At 54.4% G+C, this 22661-nt stretch overlaps 2 protein-coding genes, 1 long non-coding RNA gene and 1 pseudogene across 4 annotated transcripts; 3 read left to right on the forward strand and 1 right to left on the reverse strand.

The window, feature by feature from the left end:
* Window positions 1-1980: 1980 nt before the first annotated feature.
* Window positions 1981-2467, forward strand: NANOS2 (nanos C2HC-type zinc finger 2). Its single transcript, XM_045440825.1, has one exon. It carries the CDS (start codon window positions 1981-1983, stop codon window positions 2395-2397), a length of 417 nt encoding a protein of 138 aa, XP_045296781.1. The 3' UTR covers window positions 2398-2467.
* A 2018-nt stretch (window positions 2468-4485) lies between these two features.
* LOC123578168 lies at window positions 4486-5013 on the forward strand (annotated as a pseudogene).
* Window positions 5014-13230: 8217 nt separating this feature from the next.
* LOC123578169 (Myb related transcription factor, partner of profilin) lies at window positions 13231-21232 on the forward strand. 2 transcript variants are annotated; one of them, XM_045440827.1, is made up of 3 exons: window positions 13232-13424; window positions 14167-14718; window positions 19906-21232. In XM_045440827.1, the coding sequence occupies exons 2-3, from the start codon at window positions 14220-14222 to the stop codon at window positions 20613-20615; spliced, it is 1209 nt and encodes a 402-aa protein (XP_045296783.1). In that variant the 5' UTR covers window positions 13232-13424; window positions 14167-14219; the 3' UTR covers window positions 20616-21232. The 2 variants fall into 2 exon arrangements, with proteins under 2 accessions (XP_045296782.1, XP_045296783.1); XM_045440826.1 differs by having other exon boundaries at window positions 13231-14718.
* Window positions 14990-17754, reverse strand: LOC123578170. The gene is made up of 3 exons (XR_006702257.1): window positions 17460-17754; window positions 17304-17379; window positions 14990-15020 (listed from the first exon to the last, which is right to left on the reverse strand). It is a non-coding gene; the product is annotated as an uncharacterized LOC123578170 (long non-coding RNA).
* Window positions 21233-22661: the final 1429 nt, after the last annotated feature.

Genomic DNA, 22661 nt, shown 5'->3' on the forward strand with positions numbered 1-22661 from the left:
CTAGAAATAGTGAACAACTCTGGAAAACAATATACGTAGTAATTGCGTTCCAAGAAAAGTCAGTGTATCTGAAAATATCATGGAAGTGCTGGCATTTATACGCAAAACACAGCTAGGTTCTAGGCTTAGATCATCATAAATGGCTTTTTCTACACATGTGGGTGTCCAATAACACACTGGACAGTTAAATGGTTGTTGAGCTATCCAGCATTCTCTGCTCACTAATTCCAGTCACACTTCCTTTTTTTTTTTTTTTTTTTTTAACGTTTATTTATTTTTGAGAGAGAGAAAGAGACAGAGTGCGAGCACGGGAGGGGCCGAGAGAGAGGGAGACACAGAATCCAAAGCAGGCTCCAGGCTCTGAGCTGTCAGCACAGAGCCCGACGCGGGGCTCGAACTCACAAACTTCGAGATCATAGCCTGAGCCGAAGTCAGACGCTTAACCGACTGAGCCACCCAGGCGCCCCTCCAGTCACTCTTCCAATCGCTGTGACAAACCCAAAGAGCCCCCAACCATTTCCAAAACATCCCCTAAAAGCGATCCATAGTCCGATGGCTTCTAGCCACCCCTGCACGCTGGGCTGGCTTACCTTGGGATATTCGCTCTGTCCCTATCCCTCTTGCTGTCCCCAAATTTTAGGCTTCCATAGCTTGCGTTCCTCTTTCTGGAAGATGCTTCTCTGTGGTTTCAGCTTCTAGGTCACTTCCCTCAGCCCCGCCTCCCTTGGAGCACCCTCGCTATATGTAAGCGGGTATTTTGGGTCTATTGTTTTCTCATTTGCTGGCTGTCCCCCCAGTGGACTGGCAGCTCGTGAAACGGGCACTAGGTAGCCGTCACTGCTGAGTTTCCAGCATCCAAAACAAGGAGCCTCGGTGACTCTGCACTGAGTGGTCAAGGCAACAAATGGAGATGGTTAGTGGAGGAAGAATTCCCCGAGGTGACGTGGGCAGGAGGCAAAGGCTTTTCTTGGCCCCCAAGTTCAGGTAGGATTTGTGACAATGCAGAGGGCCATGACGGGGCATTCTAAGTAAGGCTGTGCCATGCCAAGGTCCTCTGCCTGCTGCTTCTAAGATCAATTCCCAGTATTTCTAGAGTCACATGGGGTGTGAATTCCAGTTATGCCATTTCCCTACTGTGTGACCTTGAGTACCTCCCTTAACCTCTCTGAGCCCCCTATCCTCCTCTGTAAAATGCAAGTGATAACCACCTCCTTGAGTGGTTATGAGGCTCAAAACCTGTTTATAGATGTCACTTATAAAACACTGTGGTGTGCACTCAAAAAACCTTTATTGAATATATGCTTCCCAGGTCCAGACGTGATGGAAAAATTAGCTTTTAACCCAAAAGAGCTGGGAGGAGTGCTTGCTTTGGGGTCCCGAAGACCTGGGTAAGAGTCCCAGCTTGGTCACTTGCATGCTCTGTGACTCTGGGCCGGTGAGTTTCCCCCTCTGAGCTTCAGGTAACTCATCTATCACATGGGGCCCATAACCGCAGTGAGAAGGAGATCAGATCGCGCAGGGAACTGTGCAGCATAGCGTGTGGTCCGTGGTAAGGGGCGGTTATTATAATCAGGAACGGGTCTGGAGTAAATGGAGGACCCCGGCCCGGGAGTAAAGGAGGAGGGGGGTGAGAGGGGCATTTGTGGACACGGAGCTTTATTGAATGGATAGAGAAACTGAGACCAGGGGAAAGGAAGGGCCTTTCTGGAAGTCACGAGGCACCCTGGAGGCAGAGCAAGGACCAGAGACCAGGGAAAGGGCCTCCTTCCTGATCTCTGTGGGGGATTACAGTCAGATGGAGTCGTGGGTAAGGAGTGGGCCCTTTAAATCCTAAGCTCCACCTTTGCTTAGAAGGGTCTTTGGGGGAGTATAAAAGGGGTGCAGTTCCTCTCTGCTCCGTAAAAGCACCTGCTACTCCTTCCCCTTGGTCCCCGCGGCCCTGGCCTCTCTCTAGCCACGCGTCACCTCTGCCGGAGAGCCATGCAGCTGCCTCCCTTCGACATGTGGAAGGACTACTTCAACCTGAGCCAGGTGGTGTTGGCGCTGATCCAGAGTGGGGGGCAGAGGCCAGAGGCCCCAGGGACCGGGGAGCCGAGACCTGGGCCCCCGCTGGAGCAGGCTCAGGGTCCGGGAGGGCCCGGGGCCAGCGGAGGCCTGGCCACCTTGTGCAATTTCTGCAAGCACAATGGGGAATCGCGTCACGTCTACTCGTCACACCAGCTGAAGACCCCAGACGGCGTGGTGATGTGCCCCATCCTGCGGCATTACGTGTGTCCCCTGTGCGGGGCCACCGGCGGCCAGGCACACACGCTCAAGTACTGCCCACTCAACGGTGGCCAGCAGTCTCTCTACCGCCGCAGCGGGCGCAACTCGGCCGGCCGCAAGGTCAAGCGCTGAGGACTGTGAGGTGCCCGCCCCCCACCCCCTCCTGGTTCAGTCCCTGCCAAGTCCCAGGGCCCTCCCCCTGACTCCCCCCCGCCCTCTGGAACTCCTGGCCCCCCAGAAGGACATCCCTGCTGGATCCTGAAACAACAGAGGCTGTTAGGGGGCCAAGCCAGCCCTGCCCCTGGGACCTCTCGGCCACGGGGGTTCTGTCCTGGGGATGTCTGTGGATTCTTGGTGCGGCAGGACCGCTGCCCCTTGGGACCGCACGGCCTCGTGGCCCTTTGTGCGCCACAGTTCATGGATCTTTACTCCTCCTGGGGCTGCTGGTGACGCTAGCCCTGCCCCCCTCGACTTCTCAGCCCTCTGGTTCCATTCCTCGTGGATTCTCGCATCCATGGAGCTAGGGGACACGGTGTGCTCTCCCAGGCCAGCCCTCAGAATCTGGAGAGAGTGAACAAGACTGGTTTGGACACTCCCCCCCCCCCAAGAACTTTCCAGATGGGATTCTGACTCGAGACCAGCCTTGTCCACCTTCTTCAGCCACCTATAGAGCCACCGGTGCCTCATGGACCTCCCTGGACTGTTCCTTCCCTGGCCCAGCAGCCCATCCATCATCAGGAGCTGGGGGAGGGAGGGGACACGGGGGGGGGGCACCCTGTCTTCGAAGGCTTATCTGGAAGTGGAGAGCCTTGTGGTGTGCTGACACCTTTCAACCCCCCCCCCCACCTTCTTGTTCATTCCATTTCACGGCACTCAACCCCCACCTGCAAATCACCAATGGGTGTTTTCCCCCAGCCCGAGGGCGTGTCTCCACTGCCTCCCACCCTTCAAATCCTGCTAGTTTGCTAAAGGTCTTTTTTTTTTTTTTCTCCTGTTTTTTTTTTTCATCCTCCAACACTTAAGTCAACAAGCTCCCCGAGAAGCACGGGGTTTTAGTGCCCAGAAGGGAAAGGCAGGTGCCTAGATTTTAAGTTAGGGGCGAAGTAAAGAAAGAGCCCAGGTCAGGTTTTAAGTTGCGTGGTTTTTGGCTCCTGGCTGGGGCCCTGGGGGGTTGAGCTCTGGCGAATAAAGAGCGTTTCTGGTTGTCTTTGAAATCACTGTTTCTGTCTTCTCACTGGAGGCTGGGGGAGGGAACCACCTCTGCCCCCAACGCAGGGAGGAAGAGCAGGAGGGGGTCCTGGGTTCCTCTCACGACGTGTCCTCCCTCATGTCCTCTGACACAGGCCACCTATGGACTGGTCCCCACGTCCTGGCCTCCACCTTAACCCCAGATTCCCTTTCTTCGTCCTTCCTGGGGCTCTGTCCAGGGGTCCCTCTCCCGCCCCTCTAAACCACGGGTCTAAAAGGACCAACTTTAATGGTAGCTCTTAAACTTTGGGTTCCCAGACCCCCTTTGGAGAGGTGACAGAAAGTATGGTCCCCGCCCCTTAGAAAGGCACGTAGGCACAAAACATTGCCTGTAACTTCAGGTCTGCTTTTCTTCCACACGTTCACAGATATTTATTGATCACCTGCTTTGTGCCAGGCACCTTTCTAGGGGGTGTAGCAGTAAGCAACGCAGACAACAGTCCTGCCCTCATGCACCTGACTTTCTAGTGGGGCGGGGGGAGGGGGGTGCCGCACTGACGATTAATCAACAAATATCTCCTGAAATGTCGGGTGGATGATGAGCGCTCCGCTAGGAAAGAAGGCAGGGGAAGGGAGAGACTGTTTCCTACAGGGCGGTCAGGAAAGGCTTCTCCGTGAAAGTGACATTTGAGCAAAACCCAAATGAAGGGGCGCCCGGGGGGCTCCGCCGTCCGACTTCAGCTCAGGTCATGATCTCACGGTTCACAGGTTCGAGCCTCCGCTGTGCAGAGCCCTCTTCCGATCCTCTGTCCCCCTCTCTCTCCGCCCCTCCCCCGCTTGCATGCGCGCTCTCTCTCTCTCTCTCTCTCAAAAACAAACATTACCTGAGCTGAAGTCGGACCCTTCACCAACCGAGCCACCCAGGCACCCCTGCCCACCCCCCCCCCATTTGTATTCTGCATGTATCTGTGTCTGGACATAATCTACTCTAGTCCCATTGACGGCTGATTTCTTCCCTCATTGAACCTTCCCCATTTTTATATTGTTCCATTGTCTTAGCTTAATTTTAGTTGGGTTTTCTCCTCCATGCATTTAAATGATTCCCAACCGGTTCCCAGACGTCGGCTGTGATTCCGGGGAGTTACGCTGAAAACCGAAGGTGTTCCTTTCCCCCCGGGGGCCCGGCAGAATGGCTCCCACAAAGAAGGGTAGCGAGAAGGACCCTTCTGCCATCAAGGAGGTAGGGTCCAGAGAACACAGCAACATTCACAAGCGCATTCATGGAGTAGGTTTCAAGAAGGGAGCCCCTCTGGCACTCGAGGAGATCTGGACATTCGCCACGAGGGAGATGGAAACTCCAGATGCGAGCTTTGACGCCAAGGCTCAACAAAGCTGTCTGGGCCAAAGGAAGAAGGAACATTCCATCGTGTATCCGTGTGTGGCTGTCCAGAATACACAACGAGGATGAAGGTTCACCAGACCAGCTCTCTACGTTGCTTACCTATGCACCTGTCACCGCTCACAAAAAATCTCCAGACAGTTAATGTGGAGGAGAATTAGTCGCTGATTGTCCAATAAAGGTATAAAACTGAAAAAAAAATTAAAAATAACAATAAATTGAAAATAATAATAATTAAAGAAAAGATTTTTTTTTATTTTTTTAACGTTTTATTTATTTTTGAGACAGGGAGAAACAGAGCATGAACAGGGGAGGGTCAGAGAGAGGGAGACGCAGAATCCGAAACAGGCTCCAGGCTCTGCGCTGTCAGCACAGAGCCCGACGCGGGGCTCGAACTCACGGACCGCGAGATCATTACCCGAGCCGGAGTCGGCCGCTTAACCGACTGCGCCACCCAGGCGCCCCTAAAGAAAAGATATTTGTGGGGGCACCTGGGTGGCGCAGTCGGTTAAGCGTCTGACTTCAGCCAGGTCACGATCTCGCGGTCCGTGACTTCGAGCCCCGCGTCAGGCTCTGGGCTGATGGCTCAGAGCCTGGAGCCTGTTTCCGATTCTGTCTCCCTCTCTCTCTGCCCCTCCCCCGTTCATGCTCTGTCTCTCTGTCCCAGAAAAAATAAATAAACGTTGGAAAAAAAAAAAAAAAGATATTTGTAAAAAAAAAAAAAAGGTCAAGGGAGCAATGTACCTTGACCTCCATCTTCCGACACCTCACCCCTGTAGGGACCCGTGCACCTCTGCAGGTACAGCCTCGTGGTGATCTCCACACCAGATTTAGACCCAGCTCCCCACTTAGGCCAGACTCTCAATGAGTCACGGCATCCTGGCTGCCTCCCCTAGATGCCCAGGGGAAGGGGACGGCTGGGTGACACGCGGGTGTCCGGGGCAAGTCCCAGTTGGAGGTAATGGGGTCAGTGAGGACATGATGAGTATAAGGTGCTCCAAGGGTGTTACGGGTTGAGTTTTGTCCCCACCCCACCCCAAAAAAAGATGTGTTGACGTCCTAACCCTCAGCATTTCAGAATGTGACCTTCTCTGGAAACGCACGGTCATCAGAGACGTAATGGGTTCAGATGAGGTCCTACTGGAGTAGGGTGGGGGGCCTTAATCCAACATGACCGGTGTCCTTATGAGAAGAGGAAAGAGGGGCGCCTGGCTGGCTCAGTCCGCAGGGCATGCAACTCTTGATCTCGGGGTTGTGAGTTCGAGCCCCAGGTTGGGTGTAGAGATTGCTTAAAAGATCAAATAAAATTTTAGAAAGGAAAAGGAAAGAGAGGTGCACACAGGGAGGACAGAAGCAGAGATGGGAGTAGTCCTGCCACAAGCCAAGGAAGGACCCGGTGCTGCCGGAAGCTCCAAGAGGCGAGGAAGGATCCTCCCCAGTGACTGCGGCACTACCAACAGCGTGGCTTCAGGATTTCTAGCTTCCAGAGCTTGGAGAATACATTTGTGTTGTTTTAGGCCACCCAGTTAGTGGTATTGTTATGGGTGCCCTCGAAAACTGAGGCGTCCCTAAGAAACGAATACACCGGGCATTCAGGGGAGGCATCCAGAATGTTCTTGGTGCCAGGGGAGTCTGGGTTGAGAGGGGAGCTGGGTCTAAATCAGCTCTCACGAGAAGGCTGGAGACAGGGAGCCATGGACAGCAGCGAGGCATACAGAGCTCTGCAGGTGTGGGTACATCGAGGCAGGCTCGAGAGGCCTGGCATCCCCCAGCACCTCCCCCGTCCCCCATGAACACAGAGACAAGGCAGCTGGGCAGATGCACAAACACACAAGGCAGCCCCCTGGGCTCAGAGCAGGCAGACAAGGGGCAGGGTGGTCTGGGAGAGCATCTGGAAAGTTCTGCTCAGGGGCCTTGTGTGCCCACTCTGTGCCTGCTAGAGCACAGCAGAGGAGGAGACTCCATGCAGAAGTGCAAATGTTGGGGCGCCTGGGTGGCGCAGTCGGTTAAGCGTCCGACTTCAGCCAGGTCACGATCTCGCGGTCCGTGAGTTCGAGCCCCGCGTCGGGCTCTGGGCTGATGGCTCAGAGCCTGGAGCCTGTTTCCGATTCTGTGTCTCCCTCTCTCTCTGCCCCTCCCCCATTCATGCTCTGTCTCTCTCTGTCCCAAAAATAAATAAAAACGTTGAAAAAAAAATTTTTTTTAAAAAATAAAAAAAAAAAAAAAGAAGTGCAAATGCTTAGAAGTGACCCCCTCCCTCCAGCACCACGCTGGGCTTGGGAGGGGCGGTCCTACACCCACTTAGAGCCAGGGAAGGAAAGTCAGGTGCACTACAGATGGCTCTAGAACCCCACAGAGTTCCCGTTGCCCCCTGAAGCGTACGAGCCTCAGGCCGAATTCCCTGAACCTCAGTTTCCTGCTGTGCGCATGGGTGCCTACCATTTTGGGGGTCTCAGAAATTGAATCTGTGCCCCGGTGGAGGTCCAGGGGTCCCCCGGTGAGGTGTGACTGTAGGTTAAAGCTGATTTTTTGTTTTGGGGGGCGGGCAGGAGAAGCAGAGAGAGAGGGAACGAGAGAGAACCCCAAGCAGGCTCTGCACTCCCAGCACAGAGCCTGACGCGGGGCTCGAACTCACGATCCGTGAGATCATGACCTGAGCCGAAGTCAAGAGTTGGAGGCTTGACCAGTTGAGCCCCTCGGGCGCCCCTCTACCAGCCATTCTGACAAACACAAACCTGCGGATGTCCCATCGTGTCCAAAACGGACATCCTGTCAGCTCTACCCCCCAGAACACACCCCACCATCTGACCGTCTTCTCCCCCGGCCCACTGTTCCCTGATCCCCACCACAACCTCTCACCAGGACTAACGCGGTCACCTCCTCGCTAGTGTCCCCGCTTCCGCTCTTGACCTCCTAGAGTCCACTTCAAACCCCAACAACAGTGACCCCGTTCCTCCTCAGCTCAGAGTCCTCCTGTGGTCCCTGTCTCACTAAGTAGAGGCCAGAGTCCTGGCCTCTCTCTCTCTCTCTGACCTCTTCTCCCCCGCCCCATGTTATTGTTGTTTATTTTGAAAGAGCGAGAGAGAGCGCGAGTTGGAGAGCGGCAGAGAAGGAGGGAGAGAGAATCCCAAGAAGGCTCTGCACTGTCAGCATGGAGCCCGATGCAGGGTTCACTGCGAAACTGGATGCAGGGCTTGAACTCACGAACTGTGAGATCGTGACCTGAGCCGAAGTCAGATGCTCAACCAACTGAGCCACCCCGGTGCCCTCCCTCCTTTTTTTTTTTTTTTTTTTTTAAAGTCCTCACTGTTCCTTGAATGCTCTAGGAACTCTCATGCCTCAGGGCCCTTGCACCTACCCTTTCCCCTACTTGGATTGTCCTTGCCCCAGATAGCCACACATTTTGTCCCTTGCCTCCTGCAGTCCTTGGCTCGTACATCACCTCCTCTGTGAGGTCTTCTCACCCTCTCACTCCTGATGTTTCTTTTTTTTTTTTTTTTTTAAGTTTATTTAGTTTGAGAGAGAGAGAGAGAGAGAGAGAGAGAGAGAGAGAGAGCATGAGCAGGGGAGGGGAAGAGAGAGAGAGGGAGAGAGAGAATCCCAAGCAGGCTCCGTGCTCAGTGTGGAGCCCAGTGAGGGGCTCGAACTCACAAACCGTGAGATCATGACCTGAGCCGAGGTCGAGTCAGGCGCTTAACTGACCGAGCCACCCAGGAGCCCCGCTCCTGATCCTTCTTACCCTGTTCTATTCCTCTTTCCTCCTCAACACCGACCACCATCTAACAGGGTTTACCACTTACTTATTGATGACGTCTGTGGTTAAGATGGTCAGTTTGATGTATCCACTTGATGAGGCTATAGTCCCCAGTTATTGAAACGCTAATCCTGGTGTTGCCACGAAGGCATTTTGTAGATGCGATTAAAGTCTATATTTAGTTCACTTTAAGTAAGGAAGATTATCCTGGATAATCGGGGTGGGCCTGATCCAATTAGTTGAAAGGCTTAGAGAGCAGAAACTTCCTCTCTCGAATTCAGTGCCTTTCACTTTTTTTACTACAAACCACAATGAGAAATTCATTTCACGTCTTTTTTTTTTTTTTAATTTATTTTTGAGACAGAGAGAGACAGAGCATGAACGGGAGAGGGTCAGAGAGAGAGAGACACAGAATCGGAAGCAGGCTCCAGGCTCCAAGCTGTCAGCACAGAGCCCGACGCGGGGCTTGAACTCACGGACCGTGAGATCATGACCTGAGCCAAGGTCGGCCGCTCAACCGACTGAGCCACCCAGACGCCCCTTCACGTCTTTTTCTTTAAAGCTTTTAAAAATGTTTTTTACTTATTTTGAGGGGGGCGAGCAGAGAGAGAGGAGGAGAGAGAATCCCAAGCAGGCTCCACACTGTCAGTGCAGAGCCCAATGTGGGGCTTGAACTCACAAACCGTGAGATCATGACCTGAGCTGAAATCAAGAGTCAGACACTCAACAACTGAGCCACCCAGGTGCCCCAAAATTCATTTCACATCCTTTTTTTCAATGTTTGTTTATTTTTTGAGAGAGTGTGAGCAGGGGAGGGGCAGAGAGAGAGGGAGACATAGAATCCAAAGGAGGCTCCAGGCTCTGAGCTGTCAGCACAGAGCCTGACGTGGGGCTTGAACCCATGAACTGCGAGATCATGACCTGAGCCAAAGTTGGATGCTCAACTGATGGAGCCACCCAGGCGCCCTCATTTCACATCTTGATTACACACACACACACACACACACACACACACACACACCTGAAACAAAAGTTTCACAAAATAATAATCATCTCAGTAATATTAACACGACAAAGAGCTGTTCAAATACTTTATACATATTGACTTAGCTAATACTCATCACAGTCTAAAGAGATAGATTCTGGGGTTCATCCCCACTTCACAGAGAGGAAAAGTAAGGCCCGGAGAAGTTAAGTAACCCTGTCCAAGTTTATACAACCAGCAAGTGGGAGAGTGTAAACCCTGACAGGCTGGCTCCAGAGTTGAGCAATTTCCACTATCCTGAGATGAGTCTTTTTTTTTTTTAACATTTATTTTTGAGACAGAGAGAGAGAGAGAGAGCATGAACAGGGGAGGGTCAGAGAAAGAGGGAGACACAGAATCTGAAACAGGCTCCGGGCTCTGAGCTGTCAGCACAGAGCCCGACGCGGGGCTCGAACCCACAGACCGTGAGATCATGACCTGAGTCGAAGTCGGATGCTTGACCGACTGAGCCACCCAGGCGCCTCGTGAGATGTGTCTTAAGAACGTCTGAAAATATCTAACAAACCAGAGTTCCTCCAAGCAATACTTACCCCACACAGCACATTCGGATATTTGGTTTCTTCAATGCTTGTGGCAACCCATTAACTTTTTCAGGATCCACAGTTTAGAAAACATGCCTTAGAAAGGCTTCCCTGGGGTGCCTGGGTGGCTCAGTCAGTTGAGCGGCCGACTACTGGTTTGGGCTCAGGTCATGATCTCGCAGTTTGTGAGTTCGAGCCCCGAATCGAACTCCACGCTCACAGCTTGGAGCCTGCTTTGGAACTTCTGTCTCCTTCTCTTTGTCCCTCCCCGACTCGTGCTCCTGCTCTCACTCTCTCTCTCTCTCAAAAATAAATAAATGTTTAAGAAGGAAAGAAAGAGAGAGGAAGGAAGGAAGGAAGGAAGGAAGGAAGGAAGGAAGGAAGGAAGGAAGGGAGGAAGAAAAAGAAAAGCTTCTCTGTTCAACCAGCATCCCAGGGCCCTGGCTCTCTGACCTCCTACACCCACACCTACAGACCTCTATCCGCCTCACCTCTGCCCATGGTTCCTTGTCTCCGGCCTTCTCATGAGCTCCAGACCTGATGTGGATCCACAGCCCCTCCAACCCACTCTTCTCTGGTGCCACCAGCATCCTGGATGCCTCCTCTCGATGCCCGGCGTGTTAGCTTTCCCAGCGCTGCCATAACCAAGTACCACAAACCAGTGACTTAAAACGAAAGGTATTCTCCTAGTTCTGGAAGCTGGAGACCCGAAATCGAGCTGGTGGCAGTGCCGCAGTCCCTCCGAAGACGCTAGGGGAGGATCCTTCCTCCCCTCTTCCTCCGGCCTCCTTGCTTCCTTCCTTGCCTCTTGGAGTTTCTGGAAGCCCCCGGCCTGCTTTGGCTTGTGGTAGGATCACTCCCATCTCTGCCTCTGTCTTCCCTCCGTGCGTCTCTTTCCTCTTCGTATAAGGACACCCGTCATGTTGGATTAACGGTCCCTCCTACTCAAGCATGGCCTTATCTCAACTAATTACATCTCCAGTGACCCTATTTCCAAAGAAGGTCTCATTCTGAAGTCATGGGGCGGATAGGACTTCCACGTATCTTTCTGGGGGGACAAAGTGGAGTGCCTTACAACCACCTTGTCCTAACTGACTCCACACCCCCGACAGGAACCTGAAGCAGAGGACCGGCTGTCACCTAGAGGGCTCCCTTCCCCTCCCCAGACTGACAGTCACACCCCCTGTACGTGCTGCCTCTCAAATGTCTCCCAATTCATTTCTACCCTTCTCACCGTCCCCTGCCTAGTCTCCTCCACCTCTCTTCCTAGCTCCCTCCTGCCCCTGCCCCAGATTTCTCTGTTGAGTCTAGCCAATAGTCTTCCTCCTTCCCATAAGAGCGGGGAAGAGGGGTGTCTTTCTAAAGCACAAATCAGACCCTGTCCTTTCTTGCTCAGAACCTGCACTGAAGTTCCTTAATGTTGCCCACAAGGCCTGGTGTGGGCTGGCCCTGAGCTCTGGACCTCATGGGGCCCATGGCGGGACCTCATATAAACCCAGCCCTGGCGAAAGTCAACTTGTTCCTCACTGTGCACCTGCACCCACTCAGACAAGTGCGACCCGAGAAAAATCCGTCTCACTTCAACCTCATAGCCGATAACCTCCAAAGATTGGGTCTATTTGTCTACATTTCCCCGGCCACTCACTCACTATTTCAATGCTTTTCTCCTTTGTTGTCCCTAACCTCGGAGCCTCCCTCTCACCTCAGACCCTGCTTCCTACTCTACGGAGACAACCGAAGGAACAGAAGAGAAAATTCACATGGCCCTGACATCACATCCTGCCTCCTGCCTGCCTCTGTGCCCTCCCCCTCCCACTGTTCTCCGGAGATGACCAGCTCGCGCCCCTTGGACCACTCTCTACTTGCACCCGCCCTGCCTAGTCAAGGCTCCAGCCACTCTCCCCTCTCTCCTCTGCACCATTAATCTCCCCTCTTGTGATTCATCCTGAATTGGGACACACCATACTTTTACAACTCCCATCTTAAATTTTTTTTTTTCAACGTTTATTTATTTTTGGGACAGAGAGAGACAGAGCATGAACGGGGGAGGGGCAGAGAGAGAGAGAGAGGGAGACACAGAATCGGAAACAGGCTCCAGGCTCTGAGCTGTCAGCACAGACCCGGACGCGGGGCTCCAGCCCACGAACCACGAGATCATGCATGACCTGCTTAACCGACTGAGCCACCCTGGTGCTCAGATTTTTTGTCTTTTGTATTCGCTGCACTTGGAACCGCGTAGGTGCTCAATAACTATTTGTTGAATAGATGAACGAAACGCTGTCTGTTGGATGACCTTGAGGACTCCTGCAAAGATGCAAATCAAATTTCTCAGCCCGACTTAACTCCGTCACCCTTTCTTCCAGCTCATCCAACCCGTGTTCTAGATTAATTGCTGCCTCCGCGCATTTGCTTGAAGCCGTACCTGCGCCAGGATCACCCTCCCTACACGCCGAACTCTCCAAGTTCTCCCTCCCCGCGCCATGACGTCACTGTGTGGACAGGGGCCCCCAGGCACCGTTGGAAGGTTGACGGGTTGCCATGGTTACTGCACCGCCTGGGGTGGAATATCCCCAGGGTGCCCCGCCCCCGTGGGTACGAGTCGGCTGGCAGATCCAGGGCAGCCCCGCGCCGGGGCAGGTACGAGTGGGCGGCAATCCGGTTTCCTTACGCCCCCACCCCGCCCACGCCGTTGTCATGGAAACGCAGCGCATCCCTTTAGCGCCGTCTCCCTCCCCTTTCTCCTAGCGAAGGGGACCCCAGCACAGTAAGAGGGCTGGGTTCGGCTGGAAGACTGGCCGAAAAGCGAGGACGCAGCTTGTTCTCAGCGCTCTCTCTCTCCATCATTTCTCCCACTTCCTCCAAGGATTGCTACGCCTGCGCAGGGACGCAGCCCCGGGATACCAAAGCTAACTAGGAGCGAGGGGCACGCATGCGTGGACAGAGTTCCGCGCGAATGCTCTTGTGGCCTCAAGAAGCTAGGGGAACGGACACAGCGCTAATGTTGCGCCTGCGCAGCTAAGCCCCCACGCGAGGAGGGCGGTGGAAGGCAATTCTGCGCTTGCGCCGTGGGAGGGGCGTGAAACTCTAGCGGTAAGGGCGTTGGGGGCTGACTGGCGCTAGGTGCGCCTGCGCCATGGCTCTTGGGGCGGACGGGGGCGGGGCCCAGAGGGGGACGAGAGAGGAGGGGGGAGGGAAGAGGCCGCAGAAGCCCGAGCCTTGACCGACGGGCAGGCGGGGGCTGCGGCGGCGCCGGTGAGTGACCCGCGGCCCGACTCGGTCCCCACCCTCCACGACCCTCACTCTTCATGGAGTCCCCCATCGCCTCCGTTGTCCCCTCTTACTCCCGGACCCCTTTACCCCCAGAGATCCTCTTAATTCCTGGCAATCCCCAGAGCCCCCACAATCCCCGCAGACCCTAATCCCTAGTATTTGATAGTCCCAGCTTCTCCACTGTCCCAGGAGCCCCCAACTCCCCATTCTACCTGGACATCCCTTCTGAGGACCCCATCTCGTACCGTTCTTACAGACGTCCTATTGCCCCGGAGCCCCCAGAGCGCTCCTCTGCTCCAGATCCCCCCTTCTTGCTGCGTCTCTCCTTCAGCATCTTCTTACCCCCATGCTTCTTCGACCCCGAGACACCCCCATTCTCCCTCCATTTCGCTTTCTCCCATGCCCCCATTCTCCTCTAACTCCTGCAGACACCCCCTCTTCTTTCGCCTTTCCTCATTTCTCTCCACCCCTCCAGACCCTCCCCCAATTTCCATCAACTCCTCGGCGTGGCACTTTGCGCCGCGCGAGGCACAAGAGGAGCGCTCAGCGGGTGTCAGCTATTATTAGGCGCTCTGAATGTCCCCCGTGGCCCGTCGCCCCCGGCCACTCTCCGCCCCAACCCCTGGCCCCGGGGGCATTGGAGGCGGTGTCTGGGCGGCCGGGGTGGGGCTGGCGGCGCGCGGACGCCGAGCCCCCGCCAGCGCCGTGCGCCCTGTGCCCGCAGCGCCGGCGCCCCCCCATGCGCCAGGCGGCCGGACGGCGGCGTCGGGGGGCGCCATGGCCTCGGCGGCGGCGGGCGAAGCGGAAGAGACCACCCGGCTGCGCAAGCCGCGCTTTTCGTTTGAGGAGAACCAGATCCTGATCCGTGAGGTGCGCGCCCACTACCCACAGCTCTACGGCGCGCAGAGCCGTCGGGTGAGCGTGGCCGAGCGGCGGCGTGTGTGGGACGGCATCGCCGCCAAGATCAACGGCATCACCAGCTGGAAGCGCACTGGCCAAGAGGTGCAGAAGCGCTGGAATGACTTCAAGCGCCGCACCAAGGAGAAGCTGGCCCGCGTGCCGCACTCCACGCAGGGCGCCGGGCCTGCCGCCGAGGACGCCTTCTCCGCGGAGGAGGAGACCATTTTTGCCATCCTGGGGCCCGGAGTGGCGGCACCGGGAGCTGGTGCGGGAGCCGAGCAGCCCTCGGTGGCCGCTTCCTCACAGCCGTCAGCCGCAAGTGCGGGCACCCAACGCTACGTCTTGTCCGAGGACCGCAGGGAAGACCGACGGGCAGGTGAGTTCCTTCGGTGTCACCTTAGCCAGAGCAAGACAGTCGCGAATTCAGCTGTTTGCTCGGCACGGTTCCCCAGCTCTTTACGTGGCTTGCCCAAAGTCCCACAGCCCATGACTGTCAGCGTCATGAACGGAACCTAGAAGGCCTGGCTCCAGAGTCCACACCTGGGATTATCAGCACAGTCAGGATTTCATTAAACGTAACGTAGGGTAGTGACCAATGGAGGCTGACCGGGCTCCAGTCGTGACTTTGTCACTCAGCTGTGTCATTCTGGGTACGTTATCGCAGGTCAGTTTCCACATCTGTAAAATGGGGATTTAAAAAAAAAAAAAAAAAAGCCCTCACCTCAAAAGCATGCTGTGAAGATTGAACGAGTTAATATGCGTGAATTGCTGAGTACGGCGCTTCCTGAACCTTCCTTGTTCGCTCTTGATAGGATTACCAATGCTGCGAGGTATGAACTATTTTGCCATTTTATATATCAAAGCCTTGGAGAGGTTTGGTAACTTTCCCAAGGTCATGCCATGAATAGAGGAAGTGTGGAGAGCAGAGTACAAAGACATCCCACTTGGCCTTGACTCTGGCTTCGTATTTCTTCTACAGCTATTTCCCCAGCACCTCCCCTGTAGTGGGCAGTGTTGGGGACACTGCGGTGAGGGAGACATCTCCAGCCCTGCCCTCCTGGGCCTGAGTTTGGGAGTCCCCGAGGGGGCACCTAACCCAGGCTGGAGGTCAAGGAAGGCTTCCTGGAGGAGGAGACATCAGAAAAGCAGAGTGAGAATGAAGAGGAGCTGAGGAAGTGTTGCTGGTAGAAGAAACAGCACGTAGAGTGGCTTTGAGACAAGAAAGCGTAGCCAGTTTAGGAACTGAGAAGTTTCCAAGTTAGAGGAAGGGGAAAGTAGAAAGATTGAAGAAATGTTTTGAGATGAGGTCAGAGAGGTCAGCAGAGGCCAGACAGTGAAGAATTTTATCCAGAATGCCATACGGAGTCACTGAAGGGTGTTTTGAGGAAGGGACGGAGGTGGATGGGATCAAACAAGTTCAGGATCATGTGGTTCAGAGAGTTTCATTCATCCACCCAAGGTCACCCAGAAAGTAAGTAGTAGAATTGGGACTCAGATGCAGGTTGTGTCCAACTCACAATGCATGCACTTAACCACTGGGCTAGATTGTCTGGCGATAACAACAACAATTAATATTGACTGAGAGTTAATGGGTATGCCAGAATTAGATCACACGCAGTTTGTAAGTGAAGGTCAGAACTTTGGACTTTATCTTCAGGGCATTTGGGAGGCGTGAAAGTGTCTTAAGCAGGGGAGAGAGAGACACGATCACGTGGGACCCCTGTTCTCCACATGAATCTCAAACCTCATTGTTTCTGTCTGTGCAACGGCCACACTGAACCAGAGCAGAGATGGCAAACATTTTTTCGAGAGTCGTACAAGTGTGTTATTCCTGCATTAATTCAACAAATATTTATCAAGCACCTATTCTGAGGGAGGCGCTGTGGCAGATGCTGGGAATACTGTGGAGAAAAAGCCACCTTCCCTTTTCTTACGGAGCCAGCATTCCAGTTATTGGAGAAAGACACGAACAAACAACCCCAAAACCGATCACATACCAGGAGGTGATAAGAACTGAGAAGAAAAATAAAGCATGTTAAAAGGATAGGGAGTTGCGGTGCCTGGGTGGCTCGGTCCGGTTAAGCATCCAACTCTTGATTTCCGTTCAGGTCGTGATCTCACGGGTTCGCAGGTTCGAGCCCCAGGCTGGCCTCCCCGCTGACAGCGCAAAAGCCTACTTGCAAGTCTGTGTCTCCCTCATTCCCTGCCCCTCCCCCGCTAGCACTCTCTCCCTCAAAAATAAATAAACACACGAAAGAGGACAGTAAGTGATGGAAGGGGGTTGCTCTAGATAGTGTAGTCAAGGAGGGCTTCTCTGAGAAGGTGGAAGTTGAGCAGAGACCTGAATCGAGAAATTGTGGCAAGTAGATAATCTGATAGAACACCACTTGAGCCAGAGGAAGCAGTATATGCAAAGGCCCGGAGGCAGGAATGTGCTTAAAGCATCCTTGATTAGAACCTCCGGCAAATTCGCCACTGCGTAAAATTCATACAAGACGAACAGGCTTTGATTGAAAGACTGGAATGGGGCCTGGGGCGGCCTGAGGTGTCTGTGTTGACACTAGAGGAGAGCTCAGGATAATTTATCTCTGACCTAATATTTGAAAACAAAAAAACAAACAGTAACAGCATTGAAGATGCACTGTGCCTGGGGTGATTCAGTTAATCCCTGTGATGGCCCGCAGGGAGAGGTTCTGTTATTGGGTCACTTGGTCCTTTGCCTGCTTACACACGCGCGAGCACACACACACACACACACACACACACACACACCTTTTTTTACAGGTGGGGAAACCGAGGCCCAAAGGTTGCAAATAAATGATTTTAAATGTAGCAGTGGCCCTTCCGTGACCCCTGTGGGCACGAAGTGTGGGCCATTTTCTCTTCTGTTGTTCAGTAGGCTTAGAAGAACAGTATTCCAGAGTGGCAACCATCGTCACACCCCTCATGAGGGGGACTTACCACTCTTGAGCCCTCAAATGCCTCTTCTCGCATTCACCAGCACTGTGGTGTCTCTCTGGGCCTTAGGTCTCTGCAGCTGTAAAATGGGATGATAATGGCAGCACATACCCCTTCCCCTCCACCCCCGCCCGCAGGAGAATGGCTGAGAGGACTCACTGAAATAACGTAGGAGGAAAGCATAGCCGCTTCGCCCAGGGCCTGGCCAGGAAAGTGTCCAACAAGTGTCAGCTCTGGTTATCCTCTCTCTCCGTGCCTCCCCCACCTCCTCTGCCTGCCTGGTCCAGGGAGGCTGGACCCCCAGCATTGAAGGCTGGAGGGGATTGGCTGTTTCTGCAGCAGGAGAGCAGGGAGATCAGATCTGGCCTAGGAGCAGGAAGCAGGCTTCTCTGAGGAAGGACTATCTGAACTGGCCAAGAGGCCATGCAAGGGGGATACTCTTAGTAGAGGGAACCTCACGCACACTCTCCCTGAGGCAAGGAAGAGGGACCGAAAGGGGTAAGGGCTAGGGCTTTGTAGCCTTAGGGGCTGGACTGTCCCCCGTGGGTGCTGGGGAGCTGTGGGAGGGTTGCAGCAAGGACCCGGGGCCTGGGGCCCCAATCCGTGCTGACTCCTTGGAAGCCACAGTTCTTTTTTCATTAAAGAAAACATTTTGTGCTGGACATTGTTCTAGGCGCTGGGTAAACAGCAGCGAACAAAACAAAGCCCTGCCTGATGGAGCTGACATCAGGAGGAGGAGACAGACAACAAACAGCGACCCCATGCCAGGTGGAGATAAGTGCTAGTAAAAGAAATCAGGTAGGGTTAGGAGAGAGAAGAGGACAGAGACGGGAAATGCTGTCGAGGACAGAAGGTCAAGGAAGATCTTCCCAAGGAGGCTGCGTTTGAGCAGAGGAGCTGAGAGAGAGGGAGCCAGGCAGGTGTCTGGGGAAAGATCTTTCCAGGCCAAGGAACAGCAAATGCAAAGGCCCCAAGGCAGGAGCAGGCGTATTGTGTGTGTGGACCAACAAGAAGGCCAGTGTGGCTGGAGCCTAGTGAGTGAGACAGAGAAGGGAAGGGGTAGAGATGAGGTCACGGAGCCACTGGAGCAAATTGTGCGGAGCCTTGAGAGCCTCAGGGACTTTGCTTTTAGTCTAAGACGTGAGAGCCCCAGGAAGCTTTTGAGCGGAGAAAGACAACATCTGACTTGTATTTGTTAAACACCTTTATTGAGATACAATTCCCATACCGTACCGCCACCCCTTTAAAGAGGACAGTGCGGTAGCTTTTAGCATCCTCGTGGAGTTGTGCAACCATCGCCACTATCAATTTTAGAACATTTTCGTCACCCGAAAAAGAAACCCCGCATCTCTCAGCCATCACCCCCACCTGGCCCCCCCAGCTCCGCCCAGCCCCAGGCAACCACTAATCTACTTTCTGTCTCTGGTAGATTTGCCTGTTTGGACATTTCCTATACGTGGATCCTCGGATATGTGGTCCTCTGTGGGTAGCGTAACTGACACGTATATTGTTTGGACCTCTGAGACTTTGGAGGAGGCTGGCGACCCAGTCGAGGAAGCAGTTGCAAAAGTCCCAAGCCGGAAATGCGGGTGGTTGGACTGGGAGGGGCTTGTGGAGGTGGATGGAAGCGGGACGTTGAAATAGTTTGAAGGCAGAGCCAGTGACCATTGTACATGGACAGTGTCTTGGGCGAGAAACAGAGTGAAAGTTGTGGCCCCCCCCCCCGCCCCCAGCGGCTGGAAGGATGGGGCTGTCAGCAGCAGCGATGGGGGGTGGCGGAGCCGGGAGCGGGATGTGAGAGGGTCAGGAGCTCAGCTCCAGGCAGGAGAGTGTGAGGCAGTACTAGACCATCGAGGGGCTGTGTGGCCGGTACACAGATGGAGGAGAGGTTTCAGGCAAGGCCCGGAAATCTGAAAGCCTCTGTATGCAGACTCTGTCCAAGTTCATGAGCGTGAATGAAGTCTCAGGTGACAGGAGAGGCGTGCGGAAACCCAACAGGCTTGGGGTTGAGGGTTGAACTGGTACAGACCACAGCTGAGGGAGAAATCCCACCACCCGGCCAGAGAGAGCCCGCGGAGGTGTGTGGTGGGGGGAGCGTCCAGATAGTTGGAGGAGCCTTCTAAATTTTTTTTTTTTTCAATGTTTATTTACTTTTGGGACAGAGAGAGACAGAGCATGAACGGGGGAGGGGCAGAGAGAGAGGGAGACACAGAATCGGAAACAGGCTCCAGGCTCTGAGCCATCAGCCCAGAGCCCGACGCGGGGCTCGAACTCACGGACCGCGAGATCGTGGCCTGGCTGAAGTCGGACGCCTAACCGACTGCGCCACCCAGGCGCCCCAGGAGCCTTCTAGAATGTTGGTTCTGCCTGGCTCCAGCAGGGGACCTCCAGGACCCTGTCTCCACCAAGGCTGGCATCAGCCACCGGGTGGTCATTCGCTATATTGTTTTTCTCCCCTGTGTTCTCCTCCGAGGCACCATCCGACTTGGGTTTTGAAAAGATGGCTCTGGGGCCAGGGTGGGGTGGGAGGTGGAAAGGGGAAATCGAGGCACATGGTGGGGGGGAGGGGGGTCACGTCACCTTACCTACATCTCTCTCTCCACAGATACACCAGCCCACAGCAAGGGGGGCTCCAGCAGCCCCGAGCAGTGGGCCCGGCCCTCCTGCAGCCCCCAGGAAGGGGGCTGCCCGCCACCCAAGGAGCGTGAGTCCCCGCCCCCTCCGGCCCTGCAGACTGTGCAGCTGCCACGCCTGGCCTTGTCTCCTCCGCCCCCGGCCCCTCCACCGCCACCACCCCAGCCGCCTCAGCAGGTCCACGTGGCACCCTCGTCCCCCAGCCCACCACCTCCTCCACTGCCACCACCCACGCCCTCGGCCCCGGACCCCTCCCTGGACTTCCTGCGGGCCCAGCAGGAGACGGCCAACGCCATCCGGGAGCTGGCTGGCACCCTTCAGCAGGGACTGGCCAAACTGAGCGAGGCCCTCAGCGCCCTACTGCCCCTTCTGCCCGGAACCGCCGTCGACAGGCTGCCCCCGCCTCTGCCCCCGCCCCCGCCCCCGCCCCCACCCCCCAGGCCCCTCTTGCCCCCGCCTACCCCGAAAGCGGAGATCACCCCAGAGCCCGTGTCCGTGGTGGCTGCTGTGGTGGACGGAGCGGTGGTAGCAGCCAGGGGGGTGATCATCGCCCCTAGGAGCGAGGAGGCGGGGGCCCCCCGGCCTCCCCCGGCTCCCCTTCCTCCCCACGACTCACCCCCACACAAGAGGAGGAAAGGTTTCCCTACACGGAAGAGGCGGGGGCGTTGGAAATCTCCCTGAAATCTGCTGTTGGGTTCGAGCTCCTTCTGCCTGTACCTCCTCCCCACCCCCACCCCCAGCTTAGCCCAGTGGAGGAGGGCGACGCACCTTCCCCATCTCGGCTGCACCCTGGCTCCCTGCTGCGGGGGGCGCGAGCACCCCACTCCCTATACTAGTTAGTGCCTGATTCTCAGGGGGGCTTGTTGATGGGTCCCCCACCCCTTTCTCCAGTACAGCGCTGTCTGCCTGGCTGCTTCCCTGAACCCTAACTTCTAAGCCATCAATTTCACGTTATTTATTATTGCCCTTTGTGGGTTGCGGAGAGAACCTCTCGGGTCTGCACATGCGTCCCCCTTCCCTAACAGCTCCTGGTCTTGACTTGAAGAGAATTGGCCCGTAGGGGCCTCCTCACCTCCCCAATCCAGACTTTGGAGGGGGTGGGAGTCGCAAGACAAATCAGAATATGGATGACAAAGGATCTAGCAGTCTGTACCCTAGGGAGAGGGGGGCAGAGTTCTCACTGGGGAGATACAGGTTGGGCCCTCTGCCTCCCATTGCCGTCTCTGACTTCCAGAGCTCAACCCCCCTCATTTCTCCCCAGTGGTGACAAGATATGAATAAACTTATTTTTAATACAATTACTTTGGGCTCTGAGACAGGCCTGGGGTTTCAGCACCTACACCTGTCCCCCTCACCACCCTCCCTCCCCCGCTCTCCATGGACCAGTGGCATCCCTTTGAAGTTGGGAGGCTGGTGATTTTCCAGCTTTTTTTCTTTCTTTCTCTTTCTTTCTTTCTTTCTCTTTCTTTCTTTCTTTCTTTCTTTCTTTCTTTCTTTTCTTTTCTTTCTTCTTTCTCTTTCTTTCTTTCTTTCTTTCTTTCTTTCTTTCTTTCTTTCTTCCCTTCCTTCCTTCCTTCCTTCCTTCCTTAAAGCCATCAGATCCTGTGTTCAAATCTTATTCCAACTTATTCATCCTTCCCATACCAGCCTAAGTGTCCTCTCCTCCAGGAGAGCTTTCTGGATTTCCTCCTCCAGGCTAGGATGGGTCTGCTCAGATTATCTTCCAGTGTCCTCTGTTCTCTAAATGAATACATGCCTTTATCTGTTTAAAGCTGCCCCCCCATACCCCCACCCCCTTTTCATGAAGGCAAGAGCTGGTTTTCTTTTTTACTCCCAAACCTGCTGGAAAGCAAAGTAGCCAATAACCACCACCCTGAAATCAGTCACACCTGGCTCCGTCCCTGGTGCTGCCCTGGCCAGCTGTGTGGGTCTCCCTTTTCCTCTTCTGTAAAATGGGCATAAAAATGTAGGCGTCTACACCTACATTCTGTGTTCATCCTTCAGGTCTCAGCTCAAATATCGCTGCCTCAGGAAAGTCTTTTCTGGCACTCCCTCTCCCCTAGCAGTCGGGGGTGGGGGGGTGGGGAGGGGGGTGGGTAGGGAGGTGGGGAGAATGTAGTTAAATAATCATTTGAGTAAATTTAAGTTGAATGTCTGCCTCCATCACCAGGATGAGCCTTGTCAGGGCAAGGCCTGACGTATCTCAGTCACTGCTGTGTCCTCAGCCTTGCCCAACACAGAAGAGGGTTGCATCTTTGAATTAATGAGCAGCTTAAAAAACAGTTTCCATTTATGTATGCTGTTCCTTTTCTGGGCCAGGCACCATGCTTAACGTTTATATGCGGGTTTTCATTTTAACTTGGAGCTATCCAGCGAAGAGCAACTTCTGCAGCGTCTCTGTCCTGAGAAGAGTAGGGACTTGCCCTAAACTTGCCAGGGGACAATCCCAATTCAGCCCACCTGAAGCCGAACTCTGGCCAGAACTCTTGACTCCCCCAGGAGTGTTTACTGAAGAATGGCTTAAAGGCAATTTTAGGTGATCCCTGAATGGCCTCTTTAGTGGTTCCATACATAGTGTTAACTTACTTGATTAAAATGTAGCTAGTACATAAAAAAAACCTAGGACTGTGCCCATAATACAGACATACCTCGTTTTATTGCGCTTCGCAGATACTGCATTTTTTTTTTTTTTACGTTTGTTTATTCATTTTGAGAGAGAAAAGGAGA

Source organism: Leopardus geoffroyi, chromosome E2 (genome assembly GCF_018350155.1).
Source record: "Leopardus geoffroyi isolate Oge1 chromosome E2, O.geoffroyi_Oge1_pat1.0, whole genome shotgun sequence".
NCBI lineage: Eukaryota > Metazoa > Chordata > Mammalia > Carnivora > Felidae > Leopardus > Leopardus geoffroyi.

Coding starts and splice junctions, on each gene's coding strand:
- NANOS2 (XM_045440825.1), top strand. CDS start 1,981: ATGCAGCTGCCTCCCTTCGACATGTGGAAGGACTACTTCAACCTGAGC.
- LOC123578169 (XM_045440826.1), top strand. CDS start 14,019: ATGTCCCCCGTGGCCCGTCGCCCCCGGCCACTCTCCGCCCCAACCCCT. Junction 14,719..19,905: donor CAGGGAAGACCGACGGGCAG/GTGAGTTCCTTC, acceptor CTCTCTCCACAG/ATACACCAGCCCACAGCAAG.